This window comes from Neurospora tetraspora, assembly GCF_033439725.1.
Source record: "Neurospora tetraspora strain CBS 560.94 chromosome Unknown B0H65scaffold_4, whole genome shotgun sequence".
Classification (NCBI taxonomy): Eukaryota; Fungi; Ascomycota; class Sordariomycetes; order Sordariales; family Sordariaceae; genus Neurospora; species Neurospora tetraspora.
In genome coordinates, this window is record NW_026944386.1 from 2989745 (window position 1) to 3008170 (window position 18426).

General features: G+C 51.6%; 4 protein-coding genes across 4 annotated transcripts; 2 read left to right on the top strand and 2 right to left on the bottom strand.

Moving 5' to 3' along the window:
* Nucleotides 1–942: 942 nt before the first annotated feature.
* On the bottom strand, nt 943–2212 carry B0H65DRAFT_200936 (uncharacterized protein). The gene has a single exon (XM_062821782.1). It carries the CDS (start codon nt 1802–1804, stop codon nt 1070–1072), a length of 735 nt encoding a protein of 244 aa, XP_062681871.1. The 5' UTR covers nt 1805–2212; the 3' UTR covers nt 943–1069.
* On the top strand, nt 2124–4195 carry B0H65DRAFT_200949 (mitochondrial citrate synthase). The gene is made up of 5 exons (XM_062821784.1): nt 2124–2493; nt 2563–2627; nt 2713–2906; nt 2992–3982; nt 4046–4195. Exons 1-5 carry the CDS (start codon nt 2386–2388, stop codon nt 4095–4097), a joined length of 1410 nt encoding a protein of 469 aa, XP_062681872.1. The 5' UTR covers nt 2124–2385; the 3' UTR covers nt 4098–4195.
* Nucleotides 4196–6236: 2041 nt separating this feature from the next.
* B0H65DRAFT_201135 (putative suppressor protein of mitochondrial histone mutant) lies at nt 6237–7892 on the top strand. The gene is made up of 4 exons (XM_062821787.1): nt 6237–6378; nt 6594–6818; nt 6996–7668; nt 7740–7892. The coding sequence occupies exons 2-4, from the start codon at nt 6596–6598 to the stop codon at nt 7792–7794; spliced, it is 951 nt and encodes a 316-aa protein (XP_062681873.1). The 5' UTR covers nt 6237–6378; nt 6594–6595; the 3' UTR covers nt 7795–7892.
* Nucleotides 7893–17333: 9441 nt separating this feature from the next.
* B0H65DRAFT_201189 (uncharacterized protein) lies at nt 17334–18222 on the bottom strand. The gene has a single exon (XM_062821788.1). The coding sequence runs from the start codon at nt 18068–18070 to the stop codon at nt 17426–17428; it is 645 nt and encodes a 214-aa protein (XP_062681874.1). The 5' UTR covers nt 18071–18222; the 3' UTR covers nt 17334–17425.
* Between the last annotated feature and the right edge of the window lie 204 nt (nt 18223–18426).

The window sequence follows — 18426 nt, forward strand, 5'->3', positions numbered from 1 at the left end:
TCTAGACCAGCTGAAGTCGGCAATCAACTTGGCCGTTGGGCTTGGAGATACAAGCTGCGATGTACGTAGTACGGTTGTGATGTGATACGGGGAAAGCTGATTATGGTTTTTATGCCAATACCACTATGCTCCTTTGTCACAGGTGGAAAGACGGAGTACGTTGAATCAGGCCTTTCTTCTCGGCGTATATCACCGAGGTTACGAAGCTGCAATTTGCCCACGCCACCGGGTACTAAGAAGCCGAGAGGCCAGAGAGATATGTTGCTGGCCGACGCGTGTGCGAGCAAGAATACGGTGGTCCTTTTAATTTTTGACGTGACGCGCGAAGTGGAAAACCACCAGCTGGGGATGGCTGTGACGACGGCAAGAACCGTAACGAAAGCAGCAGTACGGAGGGCAGACGAGATCAGAACTTGACCTGCGCGGAAGTGATCTGGGCGCACCCTTTTACTGTGAGGCTACTAGAAAGTGAGAAAATCCGGGTGAGATTGAGCTGACTCGAGGCGCATGGACAAATCCTGGGCGACTAGTCGATTACTCGTTTGCTGGATTGACAAAGGCGATCTCCGTTGGCGTTGGGAGTTGTTTTTGCTGATGACGAGAAAAGCGTGATGTGGTGGTGATGCGAGAAGTGAGGAGGGAGTTGGGGTTGGAAAGCGGGGAGAAAGAAAAGTTGTTGTTGCAGAACGAAACGAAAGAAGTGGACTGGACGGGAAGTGGTTGGTGCCTGGTTGGGGTTGGTGCAGGTGGGTGGGTAGTGGCTGCCCTGGTCTTGGCTCCCGTCTGTTCGAGTCGTCCGTCGGGTTCGATTGCATGCTTTGCCTGCCATGCAATTTCCTGTGCTGCGCCTGCTGTGGCGCCGTGGCTGTTGACGAAGGCGAGGACTGCTTGCGTGCGTGGCTCGTGGGACGAACTTGCACTTCCCCAGCCACACCCAATCACGCCTCGGTTGGTTCGAACAACCTCGAACTGAAGACTCGGAAACCTTATGTACCCGAGGTGTGTTGTGGCCTGACGCACGTACCAAGAGTATGAGGCACTAAGGCAGCAACGCCCAGACGGGATTAAATTAAGAACCCGAAACCTTCGATCCACATCCACCTGGGATATTGGATGAAGCTCTGGAGTCTGTTGCGTGCTCCATCCTCGACGCTCCATTTCCATGCGACCCCGAAGGTTCCACGAAGAACATTGACGATGAGCGTGAAAGGACAGAGTGTCGAGGACATGCTACGGAACGCATTGCGCAGGCGGGTTCATCTGTTTTCAATGGTGGATGAAGACGCATTCCAATTGACCGCCCGCGACCGACAATTGGCAATTCCAACATTGTTTTCTGGAAAGGCCGGAGCAACGTTTCCACACCTGTCAAAAGGGGCGGCTTCCCCGGATGAGTTGGGGATAGTCCCAAAGGCCCAAAGGGTTCCGTGACGTCAATGCATGTGTCGACCTCGACATGCGGCTGAACAGCAGTCTTGACATCGCGATGCTGAGATCTGGTCTGACAACCGCTGTCCCTCGAGACACATGCGATTGCAGAGACGTGCATATGATGTTGGCGTCGCAAGTGTTCAGCGTGGTTGTGTCCAGGTCTTCTTCCGGTCTTCCGTCGTCGATCACCCCTTTCACCGCGCGCATGGACGGGAACTGGGAAGCGAAACACACGTGTGAGAGCCGCCCCGCGTTCGATCTTTAGAACGGCGTCAGCGAAGCCCCGACCTCTCAGGGCTCGAGCTCGGCAGCTCGGCCAAGCTACCTCTACGTAGAAACATTGAACCTTTGGCCCGCAAGAGTTTAGCTTCATGTTCCAAATTGTCTACATTCAGGGTTGGGTAATCATCAAAATAGATCGGCGCCGGCCTCTACGGTGATTACGGTGTAGCCTTCTCCAGTCTCATCCTCGCGGATACGCGCGGGAAGAGGAGCATCTGCCTGTCAATCATCAGTCTACAAGTCGACCATTGTGGATCAAGCAGCGTGTCGTGGGTGTCGTGTCAAGAGGATGCCGTCGTGGAACACTGAAAGTCGAGCCATCACGGTGCAACTTCGTGGGAGGACTGGCCCGAACACCCCGGTCCACTGGCCCGAGCAGAGTGGGAGCCCCGCCTATTTGCTCCCGCCCGTCAACATTATTGGATCCAATGCAATTCGCATCCAGTCGGGGCAGGCCAATCCCCCGGCAAGAGCGAGCAGAGCCCGCCAAAGCCAACGGTTGCTACGGTAGGTCATATTTTCCAACGCATGCCCGCTCCCCGGCTGCGCTTTTTTTTGAAGCCCGTGCCGCCTTGATTGCTTCAACCTGAACTTTTTCCCTTTCTTCTTTCCTTTCCGTACTGTTCCTTTCTCCTCAACCACACCACATCCCTCCCACCCGCTCAGTAAACCATGGCTCCCATTATGCGCCTGGGCTCCGCCGCCCTGAGGTCCTCCTTCAACCTCACTTCTCGCCAGACTGCCTTCACTGCCGCCAGATGCTACTCTTCCAAGACTCAGGTAAGGCAGTCTCGTGAGCCGGGGACACACTGACATCATCCGCTGACCGCGCTTCTTTGGCCGTGATAGACTCTCAAGGAGCGCTTCGCTGAGCTCCTCCCCGAGAACATCGAGAAGATCAAGGCCCTCCGCAAGTAAGCTTTATCTCTACCTCGGCATAAGTTGTCGATAGCTTCTCGTCTCGTCTATCGTGTTGCTGACCTGTCCTGTCAACCTCAGGGAGCACGGTTCCAAGGTCGTCGACAAGGTCACTCTCGACCAGGTCTATGGCGGTGCCCGTGGCATCAAGTGCCTTGTCTGGGAGGGTTCCGTCCTCGACGCCGAGGAGGGTATCCGTTTCCGCGGCAAGACCATCCCCGAGTGCCAGGAGCTCCTCCCCAAGGCTCCCGGTGGCAAGGAGCCCCTTCCTGAGGGTATGTTCACACTCCGACGCGCCTTGTCAGCACCACCGTGAGGTGTCGTGTTGTAAACGGTCTTGTGTATTGACTTGATGCGCAGGTCTCTTCTGGCTTCTCCTGACCGGTGAGGTCCCCTCCGAGCAGCAGGTCCGCGACCTCTCTGCCGAGTGGGCTGCCCGCTCCGATATCCCCAAGTTCATTGAGGAGCTCATCGACCGCTGCCCCTCTGACCTCCACCCCATGGCTCAGCTCTCCCTCGCCGTCACCGCTCTCGAGCACACCTCTTCCTTCGCCCGTGCCTACGCCAAGGGTATCAACAAGAAGGAGTACTGGGGCTACACCTTTGAGGACTCCATGGACCTCATTGCCAAGCTCCCCACCATTGCTGCCCGCATCTACCAGAACGTCTTCAAGGGCGGCAAGGTCGCTGCTGTCCAGAAGGACAAGGACTACTCCTTCAACTTCGCCAACCAGCTCGGCTTCGGCGAGAACAAGGACTTCGTTGAGCTCCTCCGTCTCTACCTCACCATCCACACCGACCACGAGGGTGGCAACGTCTCTGCCCACACCACTCACCTTGTCGGCTCTGCCCTCAGCTCTCCCTTCCTCTCCGTCGCTGCCGGTTTGAACGGTCTCGCCGGTCCCCTCCACGGTCTTGCCAACCAGGAGGTCCTTAACTGGCTCACCGAGATGAAGAAGGTCATCGGTGACGATCTCTCCGATGAGGCCATCACCAAGTACCTCTGGGACACCCTTAACTCCGGTCGCGTTGTTCCCGGTTACGGCCACGCCGTCCTCCGCAAGACCGACCCCCGCTACTCTGCCCAGCGCAAGTTCGCCCAGGAGCACCTCCCCGAGGACCCCATGTTCCAGCTCGTCAGCCAGGTCTACAAGATCGCCCCCAAGGTCCTCACCGAGCACGGCAAGACCAAGAACCCCTACCCCAACGTCGATGCCCACTCTGGTGTCCTTCTCCAGCACTATGGTCTTACTGAGGCCAACTACTACACTGTTCTCTTCGGTGTTTCCCGCGCCATTGGTGTCCTTCCTCAGCTGATCATTGACCGCGCCGTCGGTGCCCCCATTGAGAGGTACGTCTTGCTGCTATATGAACTTGTTTTTACCCCGAGCTATGGCTAACTCTTTTACTCTAGGCCCAAGTCTTTCTCCACTGAGAAGTGGATCGAGATTTGCAAGAAGCTGTAAATTAAGCAATTGTTGTGATAGTAGTAATGGTTATGTAGTTTGGCGCGACGGTCGGAAAACGGTCGGGCTTCGGTTCTTTTCAGCATAGAATGGATGGGATCTTCCTTTCAAACAGCAGCAGCAGCAGCCTTTGTTCGCGCCTCAGATGATGTATTGTGAAATGTAAAACACCAGGAGGGTTGGTGTGTGTACAGACATGAGGAGAAACATCCGGGGTTGTTGGAAGGCGATATCATCCATTCCAGTTCGCTTGTACTATACATATGACGACAATATACCACACACGCGTTCTTTGATGGCAATTCTTGACCAAACCGTCCACATCATTGAAGTTCTCACGACAATGATGCAGACGTCGCTTCAGCAATTTGAAGCTTTGAGCTCATCCTGGCATTTCTTGTCCGAGGCACGCAGACAGTCAAGACCAAGAACGCTGGGGAATTTGTTGGCGCATGTGACGTGCAGCGCCAATCATGTAATGTTGCCGGTGCGAACGTCAGACCCCTGGAGGCCTGAGTGCGACTTCGGACCCCGGCAGCCGTCCATGCAGCAAGAGCTACCCTGGAAGCCAGGGAGAGATTCCTTGGGTCTGTTTTTTTGGTAGCTTTTCTAATTCTCTGCGAATGTGCTTAGCAGGAGCGCGATAAGACTTTCGACTCATGAATTCTAAGACCTATCGCCATAAAACCCCCATCAGTTGCTCATTTTCAGTTATTGAGAGGAAGTTGATTGCAGATGGTTGAAAGTTGTCAAAGGTACCTGCCGCTGACCCATCTCCATCCGGACCCCGCGACAAACCTGGCAAACGGGAGCTTGGCCGCGGGGCTCTCCAACATTTCCCCAAAGCTGTCCGCGAACGCCCAGACATTCCCCATTTCCCCTGGCACCCCAAAATCACAAACGCACCCCCCTTGCGCACTTGGTTGTTGGGAACGCCGAGGCATGATGGTTGGGAAATTCACGACTTGCAACCACAACCAGCTGATTTGATATTTTTCTGCTTCAAGATGCCACAGCCTCACATCATCAACCCGCCGATGTCCCAATTCCCAAATGGGTTGGGAGCCGGCAAGTAAACATTACTATAACAGTCCGAAGTTTCCACTTTTTTTCGTGTTGATATTTGAATGAATGGATGAACCCCAAAATGTCCCGACGTCAAGCATCCGTCTGGGACCAAAGATAGCTGTGCTGACACTGCATGAGGTCTTGGTACGAGATTCGTGATACGGTACGGTAACATAAGCACGCAGTATCTTTGTGGTACGGACTACGGATCAGAGTAATCAAGGCCGCTTCCACTGCTTTGAGCATCCTTCGCTTCCATCGCAGAGACAAAGAGATGGAGTCGGAGGATTACAGTGATCTTATGTTTATTGCTCTTCTCCTTATCACCTGCTTTGGCCTTTGGATATTGTCAATTTGCATACACTAGCTAACTTACGATACTACTACACAGGATCTGACCGTCAGCCATTACTGTAAGCGTAACACACGGCCATGTCATGTCGGGGTCCGAACGGAGTTGATACAGGTACGCAGCCGTATTGTATGGTGAACCCTTGGACCCCCAAAAATCCGTCAAACCCCCCGTGTGCTGTTCAACCCTCCCCCTCGTCCTGGGACACAGCATTGCACCGTGTCCAATCCACCACCCGCGTCTGGTTTTACACAATCGTCGCTTCCAATTGGCTTCTTTGTTGAGTTTTGTTGTTGAGACCGGCAAAAAGACGAGGAGGAACGGTGAACACTTTGCTTGAACAAAACCCAAACATCCACCACGCACTCAAGTGGCATCTTCTCATCACCACTGTCGTCGTCGTCCACGGAATCGAACCGCCATTCTCTCAATCAAGGTTAGTGGGGCATATCCTATCACGGTTAGAAGCCAGCATGGCCTAGGGCAAAACCAAGATGCCCAAGATGCCGCGGTGCAGCCGCTACAACAGAGGGTCCGGTTGAGCGCTCTCGGTGGTCGTGGATGGTCTGCTGGGCGCCAAACCTAGGCGTGCCTGGGCAAGAATCCACCACTTTTGCAACTTGACAACACCGAGAGAACCGCCCCGATTAACACGTGCAACAAACAGGTCCCCCTCCCGCCGCCATCGCTTGCTGCAGCCGACCAAGACAAAAGGCCAGATACCCTCCAATTTTTAAGTTTAACGAGCTGGTGCCCTACCGACTTCAAGTGCTATCCTGCTGCCATCAACTCATTGCTGTCGACAACTCCGTTCGCTATCGTCACGATCGTCATCGTCGTGAGAAATACTCCAGCAGCAAGGTCAGGCCCGCCGGCAAAAGAAGCCAAGTACACTCCAATTACTCCACCGAAGTCGGTCACTTCACCCGAGTAACCGGTGACAGCAGCCCACACTCCGCCTCGGCTTACCTATCACTCTCCCACCTCCAAAACCCCCCCCTTTCCCCCTCAACTTTCGCGAAGAAGCACCCGAATTCCTTGGTCAGGGCCCCAGTAATCCGACAACATCCGATCAGCCATGTCCGCCGCCGTCGCCTCCGTCCCGGCCCCAGCGCCGAAGAAGCTGGAGAAGAAGCCCGTCAAGTTCTCCAACTTGCTTCTGGGTGCCGGTCTCAACCTCTTCGAGGTCACCACGCTCGGCCAACCCTTGGAGGTCATCAAGACCACCATGGCTGCCAACCGCAGCGATAGTTTCGGCTCTGCCCTCCGCCGCATCTGGCAACGTGGTGGTATCTTTGGCTGTAAGTGATAATATGAAGCTTCCCGGACGACCCGGAGATCAGCATCAGTCACCGCTCTCCCCAGCCTTTGCCTTACCTACCTACTCGCCTAACCCTACCATACTCTCCCGCATTTTGATTTCCCCCATTTCCACTTGGAGTCTGGAAGCTAATCGACGAATGCTCTTCGTCAATCAGTCTACCAGGGTCTTATCCCATGGGCCTGGATTGAGGGCTCCACCAAGGGTGCCGTGCTCCTCTTCGTTGCCTCCGAGGCCGAATACCATGCTCGCGCCGCCGGCGCCAGCGACTTCGGTGCCGGTATCACCGGTGGTATCATTGGTGGTGTTGCGCAGGCGTATGCCACCATGGGCTTCTGCACCTGCATGAAGACGGTCGAGATTACCAAGCACAAGATGAGCGCCTCCGGCCAGAAGGCCCCCGGCACCTGGGCCACCTTCATGGACATCTACCGCCGCGAGGGTATCCGCGGTATCAACAAGGGCGTCAACGCCGTTGCCATTCGTCAGATGACCAACTGGGGTTCCCGTTTCGGTCTCTCCCGCCTTGCTGAGCAGGGTATCCGCAGGGCCACCGGCAAGGAGGAGGGCCAGAAACTGGCCGCGTGGGAGAAGATCCTCGCCTCCGCCCTCGGTGGTGGTCTCTCCGCCTGGAACCAGCCCATCGAGGTCATCCGCGTCGAGATGCAGAGCAAGAAGGAGGACCCCAACCGCCCCAAGAAGATGACTGTCGGCAACACCTTCAGGTACATCTACCAGACCAACGGCGTCAAGGGCCTGTACCGCGGTGTCACCCCCCGCATTGGTCTTGGTATCTGGCAGACCGTCTGCATGGTTGCTTTCGGCGATATGTGAGTTCCTGTCCCTGACTGATTATTTGTTGTCACTGTAGAGATGCTGACCGCTTTCACCCAAATAACAGGGCCAAGACATATGTCGAGAAGTTGACCGGCGAGGCCGTCACCGCGAAGCACTAAACGCATAAGAAATGTCGGCGTTGATCGAGACCTCGTTTTTGTCTTTTCTTTTTTCTATCTTCACCAAATATTCGGTTAATCGGTCGGGTTGGTTTGGTCGGCAGGTTCAGGATGATGGATGGACGGGATGGGTTCTGTTCTCACACATCATCTTTATAGAGAAAATTTTCTGTTACTAAGGAAACGGAAATGGGCGTGGTTGGTGCGGTGTGGGTCATTTGTTTGGGTTCGGGGAACGGTCTCGCGCGCAGGTCCTCCTTCGCCAACCGGCACATCCCAGATCCCAGGTATCCCAGGACTGAACTTTGTTGTTGTTTTTGGTCACGTCTCTTATTTCACGCTTTAACGATTTTGTTGAGATGGACAGAAATGGATGCTAGGAGTCGATCTAATAACAGCTGATGATGTTGGTGACAATAGGTGGCCTAGACGTATGTATTAGAGGGCGATATAGATATGTAACTCTATCTATCACGAAGCATATCAGATTTTGGCGAACGTAAGGCAAGTGATATCATATGGTCCCATACTGCATTGGCAAGTGTTCATGATGGCTAAATAGGTCTTGTTGTAGTAGCAATCCTGCGGCGTTTGGAGTTTCAATTCCTCCATACTCATGATTTCAATTCACTCTCTACAACCTCCAGCTCCCAATCACCGAGCATCTGGATTCTGATATGGTCTATCACATGTTGTCATCCTCTCGCAGCTCTGGACGCATCAGGGCTTAGTTACGAGCAGCTTTGACGGGGCACACCTGTCTGATGATGAATGAGCGCGCACTCTGTAGACTAGGCATCGGCATCAAGTCCATGACGGCGGCCTTACAGTCTTGGGGATCCTGATCAGCTCGGCACTTGTGCCTGATTTTTCTTAGCAACTCGAAGGTGCTCCCTGGGTTGGAGTGAAGTCGTTGGCGCTCAGCGACACCCACGCCATCACGACTGCCGTCTCCGTGAGCTTCGATGGCAGTTAGAAGGGAGGAGGTGACGGTTCCCTGACAGCTCCTTGCAGCTCGTGACAACGCAGGAGACTATAGGATTTTAGGAGCTGGATGTGTAGCTTCTGAGTCAACAATACCACGTCCTAATCTTTTGAACTACCATGAGAGGGTCCATTATATCTTCATCCTCAGGGTAATGGTCGGGGAAAGCCCAGAAAACGGGCTCATGGGGAGAAGTATACGCTTACATTAGACAGCGAAGACAACTTCCTTCCTTTTGACAACCATCACTAATGCTATAGTGCACTCTAACACCACCATTTCAACAACAAGAACAGGCAACAACAAAAACAGTCTGTCCCCATGCTTTCCTGGAGAGTTGACTATACCAACACACCTACTCTACTAGCGTTGTAATGCTTCTGATGACGGGACGCCGGAGGACTCGTCAGACACTAGATACCAGAGAGATATATGTGAATGAGATCAATCCCATCACTCATTATTTTCATTCACAAGACAAAAGCAAGGAGAGCCTCCATCAACACATCTTGGGGTGTATCCCAACTCATACTAACTTACCTATGTACTGCACAGCCTTAACAAACTCGACCATGTTACTCTGTTGTAAGTTGCGTGTCGGAGTAGGCCTGTGTGCAGTTCTTCTTGCCTGTCCTGTCGGGCGTATGATTCTGAATTGAGGACGAAGTAGATCTGCTTTTCGAGTACTTCTTCACACGAGTCAAGCCGGACGCAAGCAAGCCAAATCGATTTAAGTTTGTGAAGTTAAACTTGACTTGCCAACTTGTCTCGTTGGTTGATGTAAAATTTCCCTGCAGGATAGGGAGTATCTCATCCAGGAAACCTTTTTGTTGTGGTTGTTCCTGACTAGGTTATCTGGACTCCGGACAAGTCAAGTAAACAAACCATTTCAAATCTGACTGCGGATCTTACGTGTAAGCCACGCACGATCTTGGACTTGACTTGACTTGACTTGACTTGTGTGAGGCATCGATCACCACTCGGTCTTGCCTCGCTCGTCTTTGAGCCTTTGGTTTAAGCAGGCAGGCAGGTAAGTAGGCAGGCATACCAGTCGCTCTTGCCTTCTGCTTATCTTCTCGCAACCATAACATGACGAGTACCTTATCTATGAAGGGATGGCCTTTCCTTGATTCCTTCCTTTCGGCAAAGTGTGGCTGCCTGGTGATGCATGTTTGGTGGTTGCATTGGCATGGCACGACGGAGTGGCGGCAATTACCTTAGGCAGGTTGACTCCGTCTGCCTTCTCTTGAGATAGCTGATGACGGATCATCACCGCAAAGTTCGGAGCGTTAACTACTTACGCTTCAAGTCACATCTTAAAGCCATTTGCCTCATTTGCTTCCAAAAATGTCTTTTACTGGGCAATGTGGCATAGTTTACTTGGCTGACTTGTTCGTGCAAAGTGTATCTCCACTGCTGTTGGATTTCGGACTCTAGACAGCAGGATCAATTCGCCTTCGCGAATGTGATGGCATGCCAGAGAAATTATGGGAGGCTTCTTGAAGGTGGAAGGTGCGATTGAAATGCATATCAACCTTGGCGTGTGTGAGTCTACCCGTTCCTCTACGATGCCACTCATTCTGTCGTCGAGAGACTGGACAAATAACTCCTGGTATTAAGGATCATGGTCATAAGGAACATGAGCTTGACAACTCTTCGCCGTCTGCATCAGTGTTCCAGCAAGCTTATCTACGTCGAGTGAACGGCGAGTGTTGCAGTGTGAGACTGCCTACGCGGGCAGCTGTTGAGCCACAACAATGCCGTGGAATGCATATCCGCATGGCATCGGCATCACTATCAGCATCCAGTCACTCAGTCTTGAATTGAGTCACCTTTGCAAAACAGGACGAATCCGGTCTTCAGCTTGATTAATGGCTTTTGGCATCTCGTTTCCGCCACATCACGATAGCTAAGTAGCAACCCATCCGGAAAGTTCGGAAAACGCAAAAAGCGAGCATAAAACCATTATTCGTGGCATATGTTGTGATATTATATGCCTCTCCTTAGTTACAGTCTCGTGGAACGCCGGATATGACGTCGGGAATGCGCTGACAGCTGAGGTATCCGGAACTCCGGATATACCGGGCTGTTGCTCGACCGATCTCGGGAAGGCGGTGCCACTCAATGCGGCCTTTGACCCATACAGTAAGTACCACCATCACCAAATCCAACTACACGTGTTTTTGTCCAAGTTTTGTACATTGACCTCGACAGCACAGTATACGGCGATCCGAGCCGCTTCGAAAGACAAGAAACGGTTTCGCAACGAAGCGAAGTTTAGTTTGACACCGACGGCAAGGCTTTCCTTCCACTCCACGTGGAAGCCACGTGAAGTGATCAACAAGCCAGCAACGCAAAAATCATCCATCTCGAGACAAGAATGTTCGCGTTACCACGGTTGCACCAGACACGTACCTTAACATTCAACACAACAAACGTTCGGGCATGGAAGACAACTAGGGAGGAGATCCTAGACACTGGGTCGTAGGCAGTTGGTTCTGTCTGAAATAACGACAATGCCGTCATTTTCAATATTCAATGCCGGCACTGCATGAAGCTGGCCATAAAAGGAACAATGACATCATCCCTTGACCAGTGACCCTTCAGCCTCACCGGTCAAAGATGTTGTCTCAACCTTACCCATCAGGACTTGACAATCAATGAACCTTTCAAGGATCTGCCCCGTATTCCAGATCTCTCCAATCGGCCACCATGAATGGTCAAGTTCGTCGATCCATTTGATACACTGTAGCCGGGAAGGTACCTAGGTACGACGCAACTACGGAACAAAGAGTGATATACAAGTTTTAGGGAGGCAAGGCAAATAACGGCAGGTAAGTACCTATCGAACGGTACAGAATCTGAGGCATGTTTGACACCTGTTGTACTACATACTACCTCCCTCCACCTGCCTTTGGGTACTTACACATCGGTTCAAGTCCTCAGACAGCGCTGTGTGACAAGCAAAGAAAACAAACCAATGAGTTACCTTTATTTGCATGGTTGACATATGTTTGAGATTTGCGGAAAGCATGTAAGGTGCCGTCTGCCAGCCCATCATCCTAAATCTTGTGTCCCTGTAAGCCGCAAGTGGACAAAGACACGCGGTAAGTTCTCTGCTCATTAGGATGTGTGATTGTTCACTTCTGGCGTTGCTTTTGAGGCTGGGCTTTTGATGAATAACCAATAACTCAGAGTCCGTGTCTAGACTTGAGACTATATTCACACCGAATATGAGGTCTAACTCCAAGTTTATGTGCATTTAGTCAACATCGCATGATCTACAACAAGATACCAGCAACCCAGAACAAGAACTGACTTACAAGCAGCAAGGTCCGGGCTCTTTACGACTTGTGTCCAGCCTCAGACCCGGAGATGCTCAAGCCAGTGAAACACACTTTACAAAAAGCCACCAACCAGCCTGACGATGAGACGACCGACCGCCAAGAGAGAGTGTCAAAGTTCAGAAACAGCCAAGCAAAGAGACAATCGGGTAGCTGCTATCGTGGCAACAAGACCATCCTCTGAGATCCTCTAAGAGAAACCGCCAAGTTGCAAACTCTTTCAGCTCAGCAGCCCAGTCATGTCATGCTTCACTTTGGTCATCCCGTTGCCAAGTTGCCAAGCAGGTGTACAACAGCTTGAGTATGGAAACAACCGCTCTAAGCCTCTAGTCAAGTGAAAGAGGTTCTTGTAACGGCCGAGAATTGTGAGCTTTGAAGGAACCGAATTTAGCCGTGTTGCTGTTCATCATAGGTAGGTAGCTTGGGAAAAAGTTCGTTGTGGATGAGCTTGGCGAGACGATGACAAAGGTAAGTGACCAAGGCAAATAATGGTTAAAGTTGAAGTTGAAGTTGGAATTGGAGTTGACACTGGCACAAACGAAGTTGAAGAAAGGAAGTTGCTCGGGTTTACAAAAGCTGGTAAGTAGGCAAAGTGTTCAACACAGCCACAGGAAAAAAATATCATTGGTTCAAGGGGAACTTCTTTACACATGTGAATTTCCAAATCAGGCTTCAGCATTACCGTTAACAATAATGGAGGGTAGCGTAAGGTTCCCTACTAGGTGACGACCAACCCCAACAAAGGAAAACCCGACGACCCTTCATGCATAATGCAAGGGCAAGTCACCTTTCAGGACAGCAGATCTGGTGCCTGGTTCTTAGATCTGACATGTTTACAGATCGGAATCACATAAGGCTGGCTCTCGGCTGGCCGTCTAAGGAGTTCTTTGATTCGCTACCTATCCTGGACTACCCAGTCCAGGCCGTTCTCTTCTTTTCGTTGTCGACCAACGTTCATCCATCCATCCTGAAACGGGACATGAGCACAAGACAAGAAACTTGTGATATACAAACTGTGTTACACATTTCAAGTATCGGAGACAAAATCCGAAATCTCGCATATCTTACACCGTTGCCCCTTCTCTTTTTCAACATTCGAAGCCAAGAGAGGCTGAGGGTGAACACTACTTGCTGTTCATGTTGTGTCCATTGTCAAACAAACCCTTTGAGAAGTTGACATTGTGTTGGACTAGAACAACATAACACGTTAGAGGTAGCCAAGACGGAAAAGCAAACTTCTTTGATACACCGCAGCTTAGGTTCCATTATGTTTCTCTTTTAGTTCTCATGATCTTTTGATCATGAATGAGTTGTTGGCCTTTACCGCTTCGAGGCTTGGCTGTGTTGTTGATCTCAACTACACGATTGTCTCTCATTCATTCTCTTGGCGGTTCTCACACAGCATCTCTTAGCTTTCTTGGACGGTGTCTCAACACGGCAGATTTTCTCGCTGATTCTCAGTTCCCTCTCAATGGCTACCTAGTGCTAAGAAGCTGAGCTGTGCGTCTCGAAGACTTTCGACTACATTAGAACTCTCTTCTGTGTTGGACTGTGTGGAGGTTCTCATTAAACCAAACGGACCGATCGACGACACATGATCGAACTAGTAACTTGAGAAAACTCCGACGCCGTTTACTATACTAGCAACTTGACAGCTTCCATCATGTAATGTTCTTTTGAGATTCGGTAGATGCGAACGAACGATTCAAGAACTTCGGCAACTGACATCGTCTTCCGGTACGTAACCCTCCTCTCTTTTCCCCCTTCTCGAAACCTTCCAAGCCTCTTCTTTCTCAACCCGTTGTAACTCTCTCTCTTTGACCAAAGCCAATCACGTTTATAACAGACTCAGTTACAATACATATATGTCAGGCTACTCTAACCGATCGCGAATTGCTATGTACCACCTAAATTTGCATCCGGCCGCCTTCGTCGATCGATGTTTGCATTGCATTTTGGTATTTCTTGGCAATTGCTTTCGTGTCACTCTTTGAGTCTTTTAGCCACTACAACTGCGACTGCGGACTGCGGACTGCGACTGGCGGTCTTGTAAAGGTGCATTGCAGGCAGTTCTGCGGATCGTACTGTAGTGTGTTGTACATGATCATTTTACGTGAGTCGAGAGGTTATCCTTCTCATTCGTCCGCAAGAAGGGAAGTTAGGTTCACCTGCAAGGAAAAAGGTAAGCGGTTGGCTTGCGAGGCCCAGCCTGGAAGTGTTGCGCTTGGCTTCGATAGTGTCAATTGGATCACGTAAAAGAACGAGAGCTCGCAATTTCATTTTATGAAAAGCTGTTGTGCACAAAAACGACTCTTGTGCAAGTTGTGAACACAGTTCTGGCAAGAGGAAATCGAGAAAGGCAGGTGTCGAAACGAAACGTTCAGACGACGGAAATGCATCGACGCAATTGGACGAGCCATGGGGGTTTGTTACTTGGATGATGGATGTCCGTCTTTTGGCGAAGACCTTCGCTTCCATGTTCACCCACTTCGGAGACCTCGGATGTGGTGGATTGATGAGCAGGAAAAAAAAAATCACGAAGAAAATGGTCAAAAAAAAGGCCCAGACGTAAAAATTCAAAATTGAAAAAAGCCGGTAGAATAGGCAAGATTAACAAGGGCGATTGAACGGGTCAATGATGAAACTTGCAACCAGGGAGGAGGAGGACTTGTTCCTGCTCAATTCCTCAATAGCAAACACGGCATAATTCATCATCATCATCATCGCCAACTACAACAAATCACGGAGATTACTTCAGGACCTTGCCCTGATTTTTTCGTCACTCTTTGTTTACCTTTTTCGCTTGCGCTTTCATCAAGCTCCCTTCTTCTCTAGGGAAGACAGACAGGAAGCGGTTTCAGCGACAACTGGCAAATCCGCAAAGCGATGGCTGGGGAGCGCAGAGAGAAAGTGGATTCTCTCCTTTCCCCTGCTTTTTGGCTCCTCCCTGGACTCTAGAGCCCCAGCAAGCCTGCGGCCTGCGGTGACACGATTTTCTTCAGCCGCCTGTGGTCGAATCGCAGGGCAACAAAGCAAGGTTCGGTTCCCAGCTCTCTTCGTTGTTGTCTCTCTCTCTCTCTCTCTTTCTCTTTGGCTCTCTCTCTCTCACTATCCCCACAACAAATGATCCACAAGTCGTGTTCCAGTTGTCCAATGGCAGTGGCCGAACCAATGGAGTTTGTTTGTTCGTTGTCTCGCGTGCCTTGCAGTTCGTTGCATCGAAACATGGGGCAGTAAGAACTGGCCGGTGCACAAAAAGTCGAAGCTAGTCCCGAAAGGTACCTACGGCATGAGCACAAAGTGGGGTGTCTGGGTGTCTGGGTGTGAAATGTCCGTGTTTGTCCAGCCCTTTAAAGCGACTGTACAACCGGTCAGCGCGACTGTGTGGAGACAACAGCAGCTTCAAAGTGTAAGTCACCTCCAGCAACCCAGATTAGTGGTTAGGGTTAGCGGTTAGGGTTAGTTAGTTCCGGGGGTGCAGGGGGCCGGCGAGAGGCCCCCGCGTGCGAATGTGAATTTGAGCGCTTTGAAAAAGGTGGTTTTGAGGTCTCGTTGTCGTGGTTTTGGTCGTGATGTGGGCGCGCAAAAGCGATGCCAAGCCTGAAGTCGGCTGTCTCTGGCGACGAGTTTGTATGGCCCCACACAGTCGCGCTGACCGGTATCGATTATTAGGGCTATATGAAAGATACGTACCTTCTCTACTTCGCCCTTTTCTAGTGGCCAAGCAGTGTCTCTTGGCGCCAAGTCGCTGGTCCAACCCCAAGTCTCTCCTTTTTAAGACTTTTACTACAACTTTACGAAAAGTCACTGCATCGAAAAACTGATTGCACCAGTAAATTCAGCGCGCCCAAAAGGGGGCTTTTTAGTTAGGTTAGTTTTATATCAGGTTGTAGTAAAATTGATGCAACGATTGGAAGAAAATCGCAGGTACTTGGGTTTGGTTTGGCTTGCAAGATGTAGGCGGAAAAGGTACGTATCTTTCATATAGCCCTAATATTTGATTCCCGCTGACCGGTTGTACAGTCGCTTTAACGGGCTCGGTGTTTGTGTCCATCCCGTCCTTTGCTCCTGCAGTAGTGAGTGGTCGATGGTAGGCCAGCTTTCCTGTTCTGGTGAGATTGAAGGTGAGATTGAAATGAGATCTTCGAACGACCAGCAACGACAATGATACTCAAGAAATTCCAATATCGTGTCGTGACGAACCTGTGAGAGCGTCAAGTCGCAATGACAGACAGGTAACGGTAGCGATGAGCTGAGGCTGTTTTGTTGACGATGGTTTCGGGTCGTTTTCCCTCAGGAACCGAAAACACTCGCTCGCAGATTTCCACCCACTCTGGCACTCTGGCAACAACGTTTGTCGAAGCCCGCCCCCACGCAGCCGCGCCAAACTAGCTGGTGAACTGTGAAGACCATCCCGCAATTTCATTTCGCCAACTTTCCACTTCCCCTCAAAATCGGGTATCGGATTGCCCAGCACATCATCGTGGGTTGAATTGAGGTTCCTCTCGTAACGAAGAACTGGCGTGTGGGTTGTAAGCGACCTCCGATCATTGCAATTGCCTTTATCATTCCATCGAACAAGCTCTGGGCGTCAACCTGTGAAAGTTTTTGGTGGAGATGACAATGACTGTTGCCGGCTTTCCTATGTCAAACTGGTAGTAGAAAACAGGTGATGATTGTGTGATTGATATTTTCGGTCCGGAGCGGAGGAAGATGCTGGAATGGAGCTGTAGCTGCTGAAGCTGTAATGAAAGTGAATGAAGCGATTCGCCGCCCTCTTTTTCTACAATTCCAAATCTCAGTAATCAGACGTCATCACTCTTGTCGGCGTCGCTGGTGCTGATATGTCCGGTCCGGTGAATAGGTAGCTGCTCGTGTGCCTCTCTTCTGGGCCTTTGTCGACTTGCTGGCTGGCTGCTTGCTGCTCGGAGGCGCGTGTTGGATTTCTCCAGTTTAGTTTCGCCGATAATGCGCGCATAGCGTTCGTTATTATGGGGTAGCGTCTAGTCGTCTTTAATGTCCGAAGATGCCCGCTCAGGAACGCTGGCAGCGGCGGTTGCCCCTGGTTATATGCAAAGCGCCGCGGCTGCCCCATCCGAGGCTTCCAATGCAGGTTCATGGACGGGCATGACCGGCTGCAAAACAGGGACGTCAGCAGCAGATACTACGGTTGCAGGATGCGCAGACTCTTTTCTGCGAGTTTCGCCGACAGTGCTCCAGTTCAGGAAATTGCACTCTGCTTCAGCTTGCTTCCTGGTGTATACAGTGGCCAGACCTGGAGGTTTTCGTGGTTTTCACAGGTTCATGGTTCACGGGCAGCTGAAGGGATTCCGTATTCACGCGAGAGTCCACAGTCCACACACACCTGCTTGCCAGGGAGGAGGCTGGCAGAAGCTTGCAGACTTTTTGTCCAGATTCCATTGCCAGCCGGCACCGAAACGGCAATGAACAACAGGCGATAGCGCTTATCACTACACTTGTTGCACCACCGCCTTTTGCTCGTCCTTTTTTCTGCCAGTTTTCTGAAGAAAAGGGTCCACGCAGGGTCCACGGGTCCCACGGCTGCACGGCACCAAAATGGCAAGAAGAGATCCGCGGCCAATGCGCGCCCGTCGCCCTGATATGCAAGGACACAAGGGGGCACGTGGAGAGCGATTTTTCGTGCCTGTGTGAGCGAGTGCTCACTGTGTGTGATAACAGTGATATTCAATTTCGGTGCGACCTGAGAAGCCTTCTCCGCCGGAAGCGCCTGGGCGCGGCTACTCAAGGGCCAAGAACTGGAGAGGCACGGAGAGCCATGGAGAGAACCGGGAGACAGTTTCCTGTTCCTGAATTGGGAGTGCTTGGCAGCATCCCGTTGTCGACCGTCGTCGCCGGCCCCTGACGATGAGGCTGTCGTTGGCGTCACTGGCGTCACTGCCATCACCTCGGCCGGACATGAAGCCATGGGAATAACAAGGTGGTATCGCTGGTGATGGGTTCGGCGGCGCCGTAAATGTCGGTGATGAGGTGTTCATGCTCCGAAATGCGGGTGAAGCGGCGTGGCTATTGGGCCGTTTGGTGAGGCGGTCGAGTGGCGGACCCGGTCTCTGATCGCCACGACCGCCCCCACGGTCAGCGGAAATATGGCACAATCGCGAACATGGTGCCGACCGAGCGAGGACCCTGCCCGATCGGTAACGGCTCGCCCGATGGTGATTATCAACGTGAGCACCGAGAGTCAGTGCCGTGTCTGTTCCGGTGTCAGCCTCCCGAGTGCTCTTCGTCCGCAATTTTGTTAGGTGTCCAGTCTGTCACCCACAG